Below are 15,280 nucleotides of genomic sequence, written 5' to 3'. Positions count from 1 at the left end.
AAACCCCATAGTCCCAGGAAAACTGGAATGGTTGGTCATACTAATGGAGCCCCAAAACAGCCCTGTACCTGAATAAAGTACTTTTAGATCCAAGTTATCTACATGATGGTTTCCTCTTAATTAAAAAGATCTTCCCTTCTTAAAGGGAATGTGTGTGCATGTGTGTGTGAATCAAAAAGGGAGTTTGTATTATTCTGTTACCATAACATATAGCCATTATATTCACCTTATACCCTAAATAACTGGCAAGACAAGCCCTCTTGCAGATGAACTTATGACTTCATGATCAAATCAGGTGTAGACTGGATCATAGATATATACTTGTTTTGCCTTGTCTTAAGTCATACAATAGGTAAGCTTTGTTAATTCAGCTGATTCCATCAATACCTCCATTATTAAGCATTTTTTTTTAAGATTTTATTTATTTATTTGACAGAGAGAGACACAGAGTGAGAGAGGGAATACAAGCAGGGGAAGTGGGAGAGGGAGAAGCAGGCTTCCCACAGAGCAGGGAGCCCAATGTGGGGCTCGATCCCAGGACCCTGGGATCATGACTTGAGCCGAAGGCAGACAGACGCTTAATGACTGAGCCACCCAGACACCCCATTATTAAGCATTTTAAAAAGATTTTATTTACTTATTTGAGAGAGAGCGAGAGCATGAGCGGGGGAGGGGGGGAAGGGGCACAGGGAGAGGGACAAGCAGACTCCCCTGAGCACAGATCTTGACTTGGACCTCGATCCCAGGACCCTGAGATCATGGCCTGAGCTGAAATCAACAGTTAGACACTTAACTGACTGAACCACCTAGGCGCCCCCATTTATTAAGCATTTTTAATGCTCAAAGGATTGTGTATAGTCCATGGATTTTTTTCACACTAATATATTCCATCATTTCTATTTTGCAAATGTTTCACATTCATTACTTTATCACATATATTTACCACAACCCAATTTCTTCTGAGGGATATAGAAAACATTAGGTCAATAGGGAGCACAAAAATGACAAGATTTTGAATATTTTGATTCCTAGCTTAGAATTCTTTTAATTTTCATCTGTACAAGCATTAATTTTCTATTAATTTGTTATAAAACAGTGTCCATGAGTCAGGAGTTTAGGCATGGCTTAGATGGGTCTTCTGCTTGGGCTCTCACAAAGATGTCAGCTGGGCTCATTCTACTCTGGAGCTGAGTTCCTCTTCCAAGCTGATTCAGTTATTGGCAGAATTTAGTTCTTTCAGCTGTAAGTCTGGGGCCTTCTGCTTCTAGAGGCTGCCCTTCTCCAAATTTGAGTGGCTAGGTAGTTCACAACCTGGCATTCACTTCTTCAATGCCATCAGGACAGTGTTCTCATCATGGAAGTCCCAAACCCCATTTTGACAGTTTTCATCTGATTAAATCAGGCCTACCCAGGATAATCTCCCTTTTGATGAACTCAAAAATCCACTGATTAGGGACTTTAATTACATCTGTAATATCCTCTCTCCTTTTCCATATGATGGAACAACAATCACAGGGTGATATTCCAATACCTTTGCCATATTCTCTTGGTTGGAAGCAGGTCACAGGCTTCACCCACACTCAAGGGGAGTAGATTACAAAAGGGTATAACTCATTGGGGGTCACTTCAGGGTGTGTGCAACACAGGAGGTAAGTAAACAAAATATTGAACAACTTAAAAAAAAAACCTGAATCAACATCCCCTCTCTGTGATATTGTCATGTTGCAGATTAGCAACTTGAAGGAAAACATGGTGTATCAGTTCCAAGTGGCAGCCATGAACATCGCTGGGTTGGGAGAGCCCTCAGCAGTAAGCAAATGCTTCAAATGTGAAGAGTGGACCATTGCTGTTCCAGGTAAATCATGAAAAACATTTCTCAGCACTGAGGCTTGGGGTTTCTTTCAAAAGAACCTACAACTTGGAAGTAAATTTAAGTGCCATATAGACAGCTCCTAAGGGAAAAGAATTCTCTTTTGTTTACCTGAGATATTTTTATAATCCTATTAAATAATAGGTGCCAATATAAAACTGACTATGATTTCTTGTGCTTGTATTCCAAATAAATCCTAGAGCCCTCATAGTTATACCTCTGCTTGGAATAAGATTAACAGAAGCACAAATCTGAGTTCCAATGATCATTGAAAAGGAATTCTCATTTTTGTTTGTGCTTCTTAATAAAGACCACTGAAGAGCATCCAATTCGTATCCCACAACAAAAGGTCTCAAAAACTTCTTCCTGTACTCCCTAATTCTCATGCATTCTCCCACTGTGCTGGAACCTTTCATTTATCAACCTCCCCCAAATCTCTCTCTCCAAGCTCAGCCAATGTAGCTCCTCTTCCTTGTTGTCTCTCTCCTCCCTTGCTGCTAGCTCTTTATTATATTATGTAGGCAGACTTAACATGCCTGCCTAGGACTTAAGTTCTGGACTTTCTCCGCTTCTCCAGTCCTTTTGATCTCTCTACACTTTTGTCTCAACTCTGCATCACAATAAATTTCCTGAAACTGGCTGGAAATATTCTCCTTTGAAGGTTGCCATAGTGGGTGGTTGGCTGAACAGGGAAGAAAATGGGGAGAAGGTAGAAACATTTACCTGTGCTTTTTAAAACATAGCGACAACACTGAACTAATTAAAAAATTGAATACAAATAAATTTACTAAGCCGTTAAGTTTCAAACTAGCAAGACATTAATGTATTTGGTGGGTGATTTTATTTTGCTTCCAACAGTACCAACTTCACAGACCCAATGAGTGCCACAGGATGACTAGATTCTCCCACTTGGGTTTAATATTCAACATACGTAACAACTGGTATAGCAGCAGTATCGACCACATTAGAACACAAGGCCATGCTGGAGCATACTGGATAGATCCAGCCCTGTCCCTGATGCCACCCTCTTCCTCTACTTGAAACGCTAGTGCCCTTGAAGAACCATCATTTTTGCCTTTCTTAGAGAGCTTCTGTTTGCATCACTTCTCCATCAAGTGTGAATAAAGAGATTACAAGAGAAACCCAAGAGAAGTTCAAGCACTCACTCAACTTCAGTAAATATACAGGGCAAACATGCTGCCTTTCCTTGCACCTCCTTTAAGCCAGTTGGTATTTCTTAAGCTCTTTCTCTCACCTACACAAAAGTGGATCTGTTTTTAAATTCTTGCAATTCCTGAATAAAGTTAAAATATGAGTGACTAGAGACTAAGAAATACTGAGCAGGCTTGTGGAAAATGTTTTGATTGAAAGAGATGTAGTTAGCAAAAGAGGTTGTAGGGTGAGTACTACCTGTTTGGATGCCTCATGGGGTTCTGAGGATGGCACAAGAAAATGATTTAAAATCCTCTTTGCGAAACAGAACATGACACACTATTACAAGGCATTGATGTTATTATTTAAATCTATTACCATGTTATTTAAACCTCTTACCTTGTCGGAAGGCAAGGATGACACATACCCATGACGGTTAAGCCAAGGGACAGGGCCCCACAAATATTGAGCTATTAATTGCAAAATGCAAAAGCATTGCATAGCATATGTTTGTAGCTGGCTTTTAGGGCACCATGAGTCAGTTCAGGGGATTTTGATTGGTTGGTTAGAAATCAGTTATTTAAAAGAAAAAAAGGTCAGGAAAAAAGAAAATAAATATATCACCTACATAGCAGCTGGTGGTCATGGAAAGATGTGGGAGATCACTTAGTAGTTTGGATTCTCCCAAGAGTGCAAAGAGCACATGGGCAGGGAAGACATTTGGCTTTCTTCCTAAACAGGTTGATCAAGTTACTTGGCTTCTTTGAGTTTTCTGTTGTCTTAAGGATGAATGAGATAAATAAATATAAATAGCAGTGTTTAGCTGGGACCCACGGGATTGATTTTATTTGTTTTGGTGAAAGTTCTTTGTAAACTGTAATTGTAGTTTGTTTTTACTCCTAGATAGAATATTTGCTTTATGGAAAAGATTTCCCTCCAGAGCGGAGCTATTTTGTAATATATTCCTTTTTCCTATAAAAGAAATATTACTATCTATATTCATATGCCATCAAATAGGGTTGCTTTCTTCATCCTCATTTGAGGTTTAGGGTAATTTTCAGATTACCATCCAAAAATAATCTGAAACTGAACCTGCAACCAAATTAAGCTGTTCTTGATAAAAGATGAGGACCACAAGCCCAGGAACACCCTGAAGGCAAGTTTTCATCCAGCCTCGGAGTGGGGGGCACTTTGAATTGGCTCTAACCACCTGCTGCCCAGAAAGGGACTTAGTAGGTTGATGTAGAGCCATTGAGGAAACGTGACACAAAATGAACACAAAATACCTATTTCTACAGGAATGGTAGATTTCACAAAAGAAGAACACTGGATTCAGCTTTAAGACTTCAGATGTGGTTCTAGATTTACCCGTATTTGCATTTTGTCATCTACGTTATGATTTGTATACATTGGTCTCTCTGTCTCTTTTTCAGGACCCCCACACAGTGTCAAATATAGTGAAGTCAGGAAAACCTCCCTGGTTCTGCAGTGGAAGCCTCCTATCCACTCTGGAAGGACTCCAGTCACTGGTTACTTTGTGGACTTGAAGGAGGCCAAGGCCAAGGATAGCCAATGGCGAGGACTCAACAAAGCAGCTATTAAAAACACGTACCTGAGGGTAAGAGGGTGCTCATATTTTGAGAAACCTTTTTTTAAAAAGAAGAAATGCTCCCCAAATGATATTAACTTTAAAGTTAGCAAGATAAAACACAACATTTCTGCTGTGGTCTATTTCATATATTGGGCTCCTCGTAAGATTCCATTTAGCAGTGGCTGGGGATGGGGGGAGTTTCTGGTGCTTAAAGCAATTTGGTTATATTTAACCTGAATCCCTTAGCCTAGCTTCAGAAAATATTCCACAAGCTCCCTCCTCTCTCTTCTTTCCCTCCTTGCCTCTACTTACCCACCTCACATTTTTGTTACTCACGGTCTTAGAAGGGTGACTTTCTCATTTCTTCCTCTGATTTTTTTTTGAGGATGGTTTTTGATTTGAGGGTGTTATTTTCATAGCATTCATGCCAGCAAGGCTTTACCTGCTGATTCCTTTGAGTCACGCTCTGTCTCACTTCATGGGCTCCCTCAAGCTTATGCTCACGTGAGCACCCAGAGGCTAGTGGAATGGGTTCACTCAACTCGGACCTAATCCTCACCCTTATCCGCATCTTTGCCTTCCAGATTCCTCTAAAGTGTTGTAATTGAACAAATTCCTAACTTCATTTACCAGAGACTGTTCTGCTAAAGCCACTGAATCTCACTTGTAACAAATGGATATCTCAAAAGAATGTTTTCTCCTATGTCAGCAGTGACACCTGGAGACCCTGAAATCCACACTAGGGCTTCAGAAACTGTGGGAAATATGATTCTGACTCTTATGACTTAGAATGAAGTGTGGCTTCGCCACAATCATACAGAAAGCAGCACACTGCATTTCATTTGCAGTCCGATCTGTTGCCAGAATAAGCCACTGCCTAGAGGGGGTGAGCCTTGGAAGCTACTCAGAGTATGCCTGCTCTAAAAGTTCTCTCCCATTGACCTGCCACTGTGGACTAAAGTCCATGCCATCTGTCAGCCTCTCTCCAGGGTTGAGGTATTTACTGTCCCCATAAAAAATATAAATATATCCTCCAAGAGAGATGACCTTTAAATATGCCATCAACTCATCTTAGCATATGCCAGTGAGCTCCCCAGCCCCTTACAAAACCTTGAGGAGGTAGGAAAGGTCACATTTCATGGGGAAGAGAAAAAGGTAAAGGAAGGTCAGGAAGTTAGCATGCTGTTTGGTTGTCTAAATGAGTCAGGAGGCCTCTAGATTCAAAGAAACTCCCAAAGGACAGTGTAAAATAAAAGTCAGACACATCCTGGATGGTGATGGTGTATATTTATGGCCAGGATAATTTCCAAATCTTCAATTTGCCGCAGCACAGGATCCCAAGAGCTGAGGCTGGACTTGACTCAGGTTAAGCGCCAAGCAAAGGGGACCAACAGCCCAGAAAAAATGGGCGGGAAGAAAAAATAATACAGTTTAAACATATCAAAGAATGGTTAAGTTCACTCATTTGAAAAAAGAAAAAGAAGAGAGGCGAATATAGGAAAGAGGGAGAGAGACTGACATTGAGGTTGAATGTGCCTCACAAACTGGGAGGTGAATTTCCTGTAAGGAAATTATCTTAGAGTTTGTCCACAGTCTTTTTTTAAAGACTTTTTAAATCTTTTTTTAAAGATTTTATTTATTTATTTGACAGAGGGAGAGATAGTGAGAGCAGGAACACAAGCAGGGGGAGTGGGAGAGGAAGAAGCAGGCTCCCTGCTGAGCAGGGAGCCCGATGCTGGGCTCGATCCCAGGACCTGAGCCGAAGGCAGATGCTTAACTGACTGGCCACCCAGGCGCCCCATTTGTCCACAATTTTTAAAGTGAAAATAGACTTACTGACTTTTCTGATTATAAAACGGACACCTGCTCATGATGAAAAATTCAAATAATATAGGCATAAAGAAGTAGAGATATCCTATAATCTTCATACCTATTGTGATATAGATTCACTCTTCTGGATGTTTTATATTCAGAAAAATTTCAGGCCTGAGGTGGAGAAAAAAATGTACATGTTAAAAAGTTTAATCTGGTAACCTTAAGTGAAGATGGGAGATAGAGTTCCACGAATGGGAGAAGTTGAACTCTACAATGAAATTGTATGTACGAACGAAGAACACTTCTGTTTAAATGACATGGAGCACCCATCACTTCTATGCCTGCTTCTTCCAGGTACAAGGCCTCCAGGAGGGCGTCAGCTACGTGTTCCGTGTCCGAGCCGTCAACCAGGCAGGTGTCAGCAAGCCATCAGACCTTGCTGGGCCTGTTGTGGCAGAAACCCGTCCAGGTGAGCTTTTACGCTTTCATTAAAATTAATCTCATCTGTGTAAGATACCAAAGCAACATTCAATCTTACTTTCTATGTTTTTCCTAATTTCCAAAATTATCAATGTATGCTATCTGAATAGTTGATAAGTTTGGCTTGCGGACGTGAGTCATTATTGCATCATAGGCGCTCTTAGGACAGGGGTAAACCAGGTTTGAAGTGATCCAGGGCTATTCTGGTCTATACCTAAAAACGGGGAAGTTCTTGATCAAATTATGTTTCTTGGACTGACCATTTCAAGCATACATTCCTGGGACGTTATTCCTGTTACTATACTGTGGCCATTAAGTCCTACAAGCGTATTTTCCCAGTTGTAGGAGAAGCTGAACAGCCTAGTGAACAAGCATGATTCTTAAACAAAAGCAGAATTTATATAACTGTAGCTATTAAGTTAAGCCAGGGGTCAGCGAATGTTTTCTGTGAAGGACCAGATAGTAAATATTTTCAGCTCTGTGTCCATATCGTCCCTGTCACAATATCAACTCTGCCATGGCACAAAAGCAGCCATAGATAATACATAAACTCATGAGCAGGGCTGTGTTCTAATAAAACTTTATTGTGCCAGTTATATGCATTATATATTACATGTATTATGAAATTTAAATTTTAAGTAATTTTCACATGCCTTGAAATATTAATTTTCTTTTGATTTTTTTTAACTGTTTAAAAATGTAAAAACCATTCTTAGCTTGCAGTCCATACAAAAAGAGGCAATGGGCCAAATTTAGCCTGCAGACCATAGTTTGCTGACTCCTGGGTAAAACTAGCAGCAGTTTTAACTGGATGATCTATAGAGTGGCAGGAACTTACACTTCCCAGTTTGAAGAGATGCCATGATTGGACTAAGGAAGACAGTCTTCCCTTTTATTATGTGAACAAACTTTACAGTGTTCACTGTGCAAATAGTTTCAGATTATTACATAATAATTATTTATTTTTATTTTGTCATTTAATCTCTGTTGCTTTTCAAAGTTATTATGTATTTCAGCTCATAGAAGTTACATTAAGGAAAGCACTATAATGGTCAGCATAGGGAATATAGGCAATCATTTTGTATACTTTGTATAGTGACAGATGATAACTAGGCCTGTCAAGGTGATCACTTCATAAATATTGAATCACTACATTGTACATGTGAAATTAATGTAATATTGTGCCAGTTATAAATCAATAAAAAATAACTTCTAAAAAAGCATTGGAAATGAGAGAGGATAAAAACCTATTAACCAGTTATTTTAAGTTTGCCTTCATTGTAGTCCAAGCATGTTCACTTCAATACACCTCGATTTTCAGATTAAAATAAAGAGTAGATATATATAATGTATTTATTTTTATGATAAGGAAAGAAAGTAAACATAGAAACTTTTGCTCTCACTGCATATTACTTGAAAAGTATGTCAAAAGTATTCTTTTAGGAAGTATCTACCCTTCTCATGCTATTACTTCATAACCTACTTTCAACTACTCTTATAACTACCCTCTAAGACCTGGGTGTGAAAAATGACCTTATACACAAGTGTGGAAGTTGTCTGGAGAAAGTGCCACACCTCATATAAGTCCCTTTTGCAAAATTTCATGAGAAAACAGGAAAACACTAGGCACATATACACCAGGTAAAAGGCAACACCTGAAGACGCCAGGATATATTCATATAGGAATCAGACTCTGAAGTTGCCAGTTGTAAGGAAATAGAAACAAATGGACTTGCAAACTGATCCCACTGCAGACTCTTAATAAGAACATTTAGGTCACCATAGAGGTAAACTCTTCACCTAATCATCGATCAGCTAAAAGCACCCTTGAGGCAGTGGATTCCAACTCTGATCAACTGAAGAAAGGTTCAATTGATTTCTTAGTTTCTCCTCCATAGCCTCAGAATGGCAGGTGGCCAGGTATGACATTAATAAAACTAACACTATGGAAGTTTGACCACCAGAAAATGATCTTCTGATGAGCTTGTGGGTGAAGAGTTTCGTTTCACTGATTTGGAAGTCATTTTTTGTGGTCATTCCATTCCCAGAATATAACTACAAAGAACAGCTGCAGACATTGATCCACAAAACAGCACCAGATGGAGCCAGTCTTTGGCTCACAGCCTAGGAAAAAATCCTAGGATGTACAAAGTCAAAGTGCTTCAGCATGAAGGAGCACCAAAACCCAGGAGACACATGGACTTGTTCATATGCAACAAGCACATTCATTCTTGGGACGTACATTTCTTTTTTTTTTTTTTTTTAAAGATTTTATTTATTCATTTGAGAGAGAATGAGATAGAGAGAGCATGAGGGGAGGGTCAGAGGGAGAAGCAGACTCCCTGCCGAGCAGGGAGCCCGATGCGGGACTCGATCCTGGGACTCCAGGATCATGACCTGAGCCGAAGGCATTCGCTTAACCAACTGAGCCACCCAGGCGCCCGGGACGTACATTTCTTAAGGAGCTATGATGTGTCAGCACAATAGGCATGGGCAACAGGAGCAGAGGAATACGATATCATCACTCTGAACCAGGCTTACAATCTAGGTGGAAAACTCAGAGCTTACAACATGGTGTGTGATGAGAGCTATGATAGATGTTCATAAAATATTTCTCATACCCGAATAGGCTATAAACTGGGGTTTCATAGTCCCTGTAAAAACTTACATGTAGTGTGAAGTTGTCTGTATTTAATAATTTTCTTAAATACCAATATTTTACTTTTACCCAGATATTTATTTTATGTTAGAATGGATAGGGCAGGGGTGGGGAAGCATGTTACCAATTTCAAGATTTGGGGTGTGAAATTTGGATTGCTATTGCAGAAGAACAACTTCTTTTGGAATCTATTATTAAAATTTCAGAAAATAAAGCTCATCGTGTAACAGCAAGCCTCAAATAGGTCTAACAAGATATCCCAACTGTAATCTGAATTTGAGTTGAAAGTTAACTTAATCCACCAGGGTTGGAAGGATCACTGGTCTCCCTTTGAAGTCAATGAATATGCCAGCAGATACAGCTCAGCCCCTGCCAGAATGTCCAGTTGTTCTGCCAATGAGGACCCAGAAAAATGAACCCAGTGTATCATGCTTTACCAAGAAGTCTATTAAGCTAAAAAAAAGCCTATAAGAAGAATAAGCTGAAAAACATTTAGTGTAGATTTGTTGGTATATAAAGGGTACTTCTGTTCTTGACATTTGATATTTTTCAAATAGTATGTGTTGATTGCATCAAGCCTGGGGCAGGAAGGCGAGGCAGAGGCAAGATGAGCCAGATCAGATGGGAGATAAAAGAAAGACCTGCCAAGGTGTGGCAGGTGATCTGGAGGGCAACAAATGACTGGCGGTCCAGGCTGCAGGTATTGTTACCAGAGACTCAGCAGCAGGCAGGAGAATTCAGGCGATGCACAGGAGGGCCCAAACACAAGGCAGAGTCCCAAGCAGAAACCGGCTACCAGAAGTTAGGACTTAGTCACTAGGAGCAAGGCAGGTTAGAAGAACGCAACACTAGAAGGATTGATTGAGTTAACAACCTCCTAACCAATTCCAGTTTCTGAAAACTGGTTGGTCATAGAACCTGGCAGGACTGAGAAGGCAAACGTGTGCTCAGTCGCCTAGAGGTGGAGTTTTGAAGGATTCAGAGCAGGAAGCCAGGCTGCCTGTTAAGCTCAACTGGCTTCAGTTAGAAAATTTCCCTTGTATTTGTTTATTGACTGTTCTCTTTCACCCATTAAAACAGTAGTCCTCAACCTTAGCTGTACATGAGAATCATGCCAGGAACTTTTTTTGAAAATACTGACTCCGCCCAGACTCCACTGCAGACCAATTATATCAGAATCTCCAGGACTGAGCATAGGTTCATTTTTGTTTGTTTGTTTAGCCGCTTGGGTAATTCTAGCATGAAACCAGGGTTGTGAACTTTGCTTTACACTGTGGGCTCCTTCAAAACAGGAACTGTGTGTCTTTTCTCCCTGTATGCGAGGGCCTAGTACCTGGTATGTGGTAGTCATTTATTAAATGAAAAAAATAATGGATGACTACCATGTTTTGGCCAATGAGTATGACTCTTTTATAGCCACAGTGTGTAAACTTAACTCTAGATATTTTGTAATGGAGGCCATGATGTGGGTACCAAAGTGGTAGGTCAGCCAGCAGTTTTGGTCTTAAACATAGAGGAGCTAAATATCACATGTGTCTGATGACATTAATTCAATTCTATCTGCTTCTCTTCTGTCCCACTCTCCAGTTTTTTAAACATTGCACGAGCACACACACACACACACCATGGAAAAGCACAAATAATTAAAGCTTGTAAAAACAATCTATTAATGCTGATGTAAGAGACTAAATTATGTGAGAAAAATTTGCATATCAGATTATGAAATATATAGGAATATGAACAGTTTACTGTGATTTCATTTTAGCTTTCAAATTTTATTTTTTTTAAATCATTTTTTGGAGAGGAGGGACAGTTAATTTCCAAATCATTCGTTTTAGCCCTGCGCTGTACCTTAACTCATTCACATACTGGGTGTGGTGGCACACCTGAAGGGACCATTGAAATGCCATTCCACACAATCTGGTATCCCCCTGTGTCCGTATCAAGGATTTGTGTAGGGTAGGGTTGAGGTAGCAGACTCAAGACAACTCTTCTTCAATCCTTTTTAGACCAAAATAATCTCATTCAGTTTTCTATAGCCAAATCTCCTGTGTTCTTACCTGAATTCTTCATGTTCTTGAGCAGATTCAAAGGTCGTTTTTGAGAAAATCTAAGTCCTGACAGATTGTGCTCCAATTTTCCAACCTAACTCTGTGGGAGAGTGGGATGGCCTTTCATCCAGATGAGAACATCCATAGGGAAGCCTTGACTTTGACAGCAGAATAGCAAATTTACTGCCTGCCAGTTAAGTATCTAAGCCATTTTGATCATACATTAATCAGCTTTAGAGAATATAGCTCTTCAGATATTTATGAGTTCAACCATGAAGTGACAGTAGCTCTGTGCTTGGCAAAAACTCAAATAGGCCGTGGGACATTCTAAAAGGAAAATTTGAGGATGTTGTAACTACACCTTTCTTGACTCTGACACTGCACTAGGTCCATCTACACAGGCATGGTTCAGGGGATTAGCCTGGGCCTATTAGAAATGCTGGCATTATGTTAACTAACTAGAATTTAAATAAAAACTTGAAACCAGACAAAAAGAAACAAAAATGCTGGCATTATATTTGCTCTTGTTTTTTTCTAGAGTATTTATAAAAAGAATCATCCATTTGAATATCATACATCTTTCTAAAAATTGCTATAGAATTTTTTGCCCATTATATTTTAAGAACTCCTTTATTTACAGAATTCCACTATTGAACTTCCTCTTAGATTTTAATATGTGGAAAAGTTAGCCCTTCCAGTTGAACATAGTTACTTCCTTCATCATACAAAGAGGAATATATAAGCCAACATGTCCTTCCTTTTCAGATACAAGAAACTCTGAGCTCATTTTTAAGTTGTTTAATCTGCTTTGAATTTTCCAAGAGATGTCTTTTTGTCCTCATATTTATTCTTTGTTGTCCCATATAATTTCTTTAAAGTATTTTCCCAAAATGCTATTTTCTCTGTAAACCCAGAACACAGGAAGAGTCTACCTTTTTTCCGAAGGCCATCTCAATTCAATCTCCCATTAGAGTAAGATTGTAAAATATTTGGCTTATAAATATCTTTATTCAAAGAACTATGTTAATAAATTAATTAAAACTAAATAGTAGTAGAAAGCTTTGAATTTGAAAAGCATTGAAAGATTGGATGGTATCAGCATCATAATCAATGTGACAAATAAGGACAAGCTATAAGTTGTTGCATTGATCATTTTAAGACAATAACCTTGTTTTCTGTTTACACAGTGATATTTTTAAACTTCCCTGCAGTTACTTTGACTAAACACTGTATTCTAATGAGAATTGTTGCAGAGCTCAAGAAATAGGCTTACATAACTGGTATTTGAAATATTTGCAGTGAATTTGATTTTTCAAAAGCTTGAGATTATGATTACTTTTAGAGTGATTCTTTGAACCAGTTGACACATTACTGATTTGTCATGGAAGAGACCAAGCTTTGGAATCTGAGTGTAAAATTAAGGAGGAAACCCACTGTGATTATAATATTTTCTTGTCGATACTTTTATTTCATCTTGACTGTTTATCAAAATATTGGTGTTATACATAAGCTTTAATTAGACAAGTTCAAATAAGGTAAACATTGCAATTCTAAGCTGACATTTTTATTTTAAATCTGTTTTTTCAATCCAGTCCCTTGCACATGTAAATATGTATGGAAAATATGGAAGACAAAATCCCAGCCCTTTTAGATTTTATTTTTTTTATTTTTTAAAGATTTTATTTATTTATTTGACAGAGAGACACAGCGAGAGAGGGAACACAAGCAGGGGGAGTGGGAGAGAGAGAAGCAGGCTTCCCGCAGAGCAGGGAGCCAGACATGGGGCTCGATCCCAGGACCCTGGGATCATGACCTGAGCCGAAGGCAGACGCTTAACGACTGAGCCACCCAGGCGCCCCCCCTTTTAGATTTTAATCTTATTGTTGATAAATTAAACACCAGTGCAACTTTTTGAAAAATGAAAATCCAATCAAATGCAAGTTTTAGTGAGTATTTGATTTTTAAACATTAAGTGCCAAATATAGTTTTATTTTTTATTTTTCCTTTTATTTATATAAATCTCAACCAATAGCACTCACTATCACCACAATTATGTATGCATTGCAGCTGGGCCAGACACCAACCCTGCCCACACCGAGCTGCAGACACAGAGCTGCCACTGCATGTAGGTACATGCAGTCCACACAGAGGGTGCCCCTTGATCATCCAGCTCTGGCAGTCAGAGGAGATTGCACTGCTGCATTCCACATGACATTTTCTACACTCCTTCAAGACTGGGAGATGTAGCTGATTTGCCTAATACATGGAAACAAACACAGAGAGTCAGGAAAAAATGAAATGACAGAAGAATATGTACCAAGTAAAAGAAAAAGAGAAAATATCAGAAAAAGACATTAATGAACTGGAGATAAGCATCTACTTGATACAGAGTTTAAGGTAATGATCATAAAGATGTTCACTGAACTCAGGTTAAGAATGGGTTAACAGTGAGATCCTCAACAAAGAGACAGAAAATATAAGAAAGTTCCAAATAGAAGTGACAAAGCTGAAGAATACAATAACTGAACTGAAAAATACACTAGAGGGATTCAACAGCAGACCGGATAAAGCCAAAGATCAGATCAATGAGCTGGAACAAAGCAATAGAACTGACGCAGAGAGGGGCACCTGGGTGGCTCAGTTAGTAGAGCATCCAACTCTTGGTTTCAGCTCAGGTCATGATCTCGTGGATCATGGTATTGAGCCCTGGATGGGCTCTGCACTCAGAGGGGAGTCTGCTTGAAGATTCCCCCCGCCCCTCCCCCACTCATGTGCGCACGCACACACACACTCTCTCTCTCTAATAAATAAATAAATCTTAAAAAAAAGAAAAAAGAATTCACCCAGAGTAGTAAAAAGAAAAAAGAATTTAAAAATATGAACATAACTTAAGGGATCTCTGAGAGAACATCAAAAGGAATAACATTTGCAATCCTGGGGTGCCAGAAGGAGAAGAGAGAGAGAAAGGGCTATAAAATTTTTGAAGAAATATGGCTGAAAACTTTCCTAATCTGAGGAGGGAAACAGACATACAGTTTCAGGAATCCCAGAGAGTTCCAAATAAAATGAACCTAAAGAGATTCACACTAAGACACATAATAATTAGAAGGGTAAAAGTTAAAGGGAGAATCTTAAAAGCAGCAAGAGCAAAGCAACTTACTATGTACAAGGGAAACCCCATAAGGCTATCAACAGATTTTTCAGCAGAAACTTTGCAACTCAGAAGAGAGTGGCATAACATACTCAAAAGTGCTAAAAGGAAAAAACTCCCAACCAAGAATTTTCTACCTGGCAATGTTATCATTCAGAATTGAAGGAGAGATTAAGAGTTTTCCAGATAAGCAAAAGCTAAAGGCGTTCATTACCACTAAACTGGCCTTACAAGAAATGTTAAAGAGGCTTCTTTAAACAAAAAAGAAATGGCACTAATTAATAATAAGAAAATATAAGAAAGTAAAAATCTCACTGGAAAAGGTAAATACATAAAGATAGTGGATCAATTCCTTATAAAGCAAGTATGAAGGTTAAATGACAGAAAAAAGTAAAATAAATTTAAAACCACAATAATTAATTAAGGGATGCATAAATAAAAAGATGCAAAATGTGACATCAAAAATAAAAATGTGTGGGTGAGAGGAAAATGTACAGTTTTGGATGTGTTC

At 38.9% G+C, this 15,280-nt stretch overlaps 1 protein-coding gene across 1 annotated transcript in view; it reads left to right on the top strand.

The window, feature by feature from the left end:
- Positions 1-15,280, top strand: part of MYOM1 (myomesin 1) — a 149,087-nt gene that overhangs the window by 96,514 nt on the left and 37,293 nt on the right. Inside the window, exons 22-24 of the mRNA XM_081802546.1 lie at positions 1,729-1,855; positions 4,456-4,640; positions 6,783-6,897. Coding sequence (XP_081658672.1) covers positions 1,729-1,855; positions 4,456-4,640; positions 6,783-6,897 — 427 coding nt within the window. The remainder of the gene's footprint in view (positions 1-1,728; positions 1,856-4,455; positions 4,641-6,782; positions 6,898-15,280) is intronic.

The sequence above is a fragment of the Leptonychotes weddellii genome, chromosome 13 (genome assembly GCF_054177405.1).
Source record: "Leptonychotes weddellii isolate Sample4059 chromosome 13, ASM5417740v2, whole genome shotgun sequence".
Lineage (NCBI taxonomy): Eukaryota > Metazoa > Chordata > Mammalia > Carnivora > Phocidae > Leptonychotes > Leptonychotes weddellii.
The sequence above is the reverse complement of the archived record's forward strand: the minus strand, read 5'-3'. Positions and strand labels throughout refer to the sequence as shown.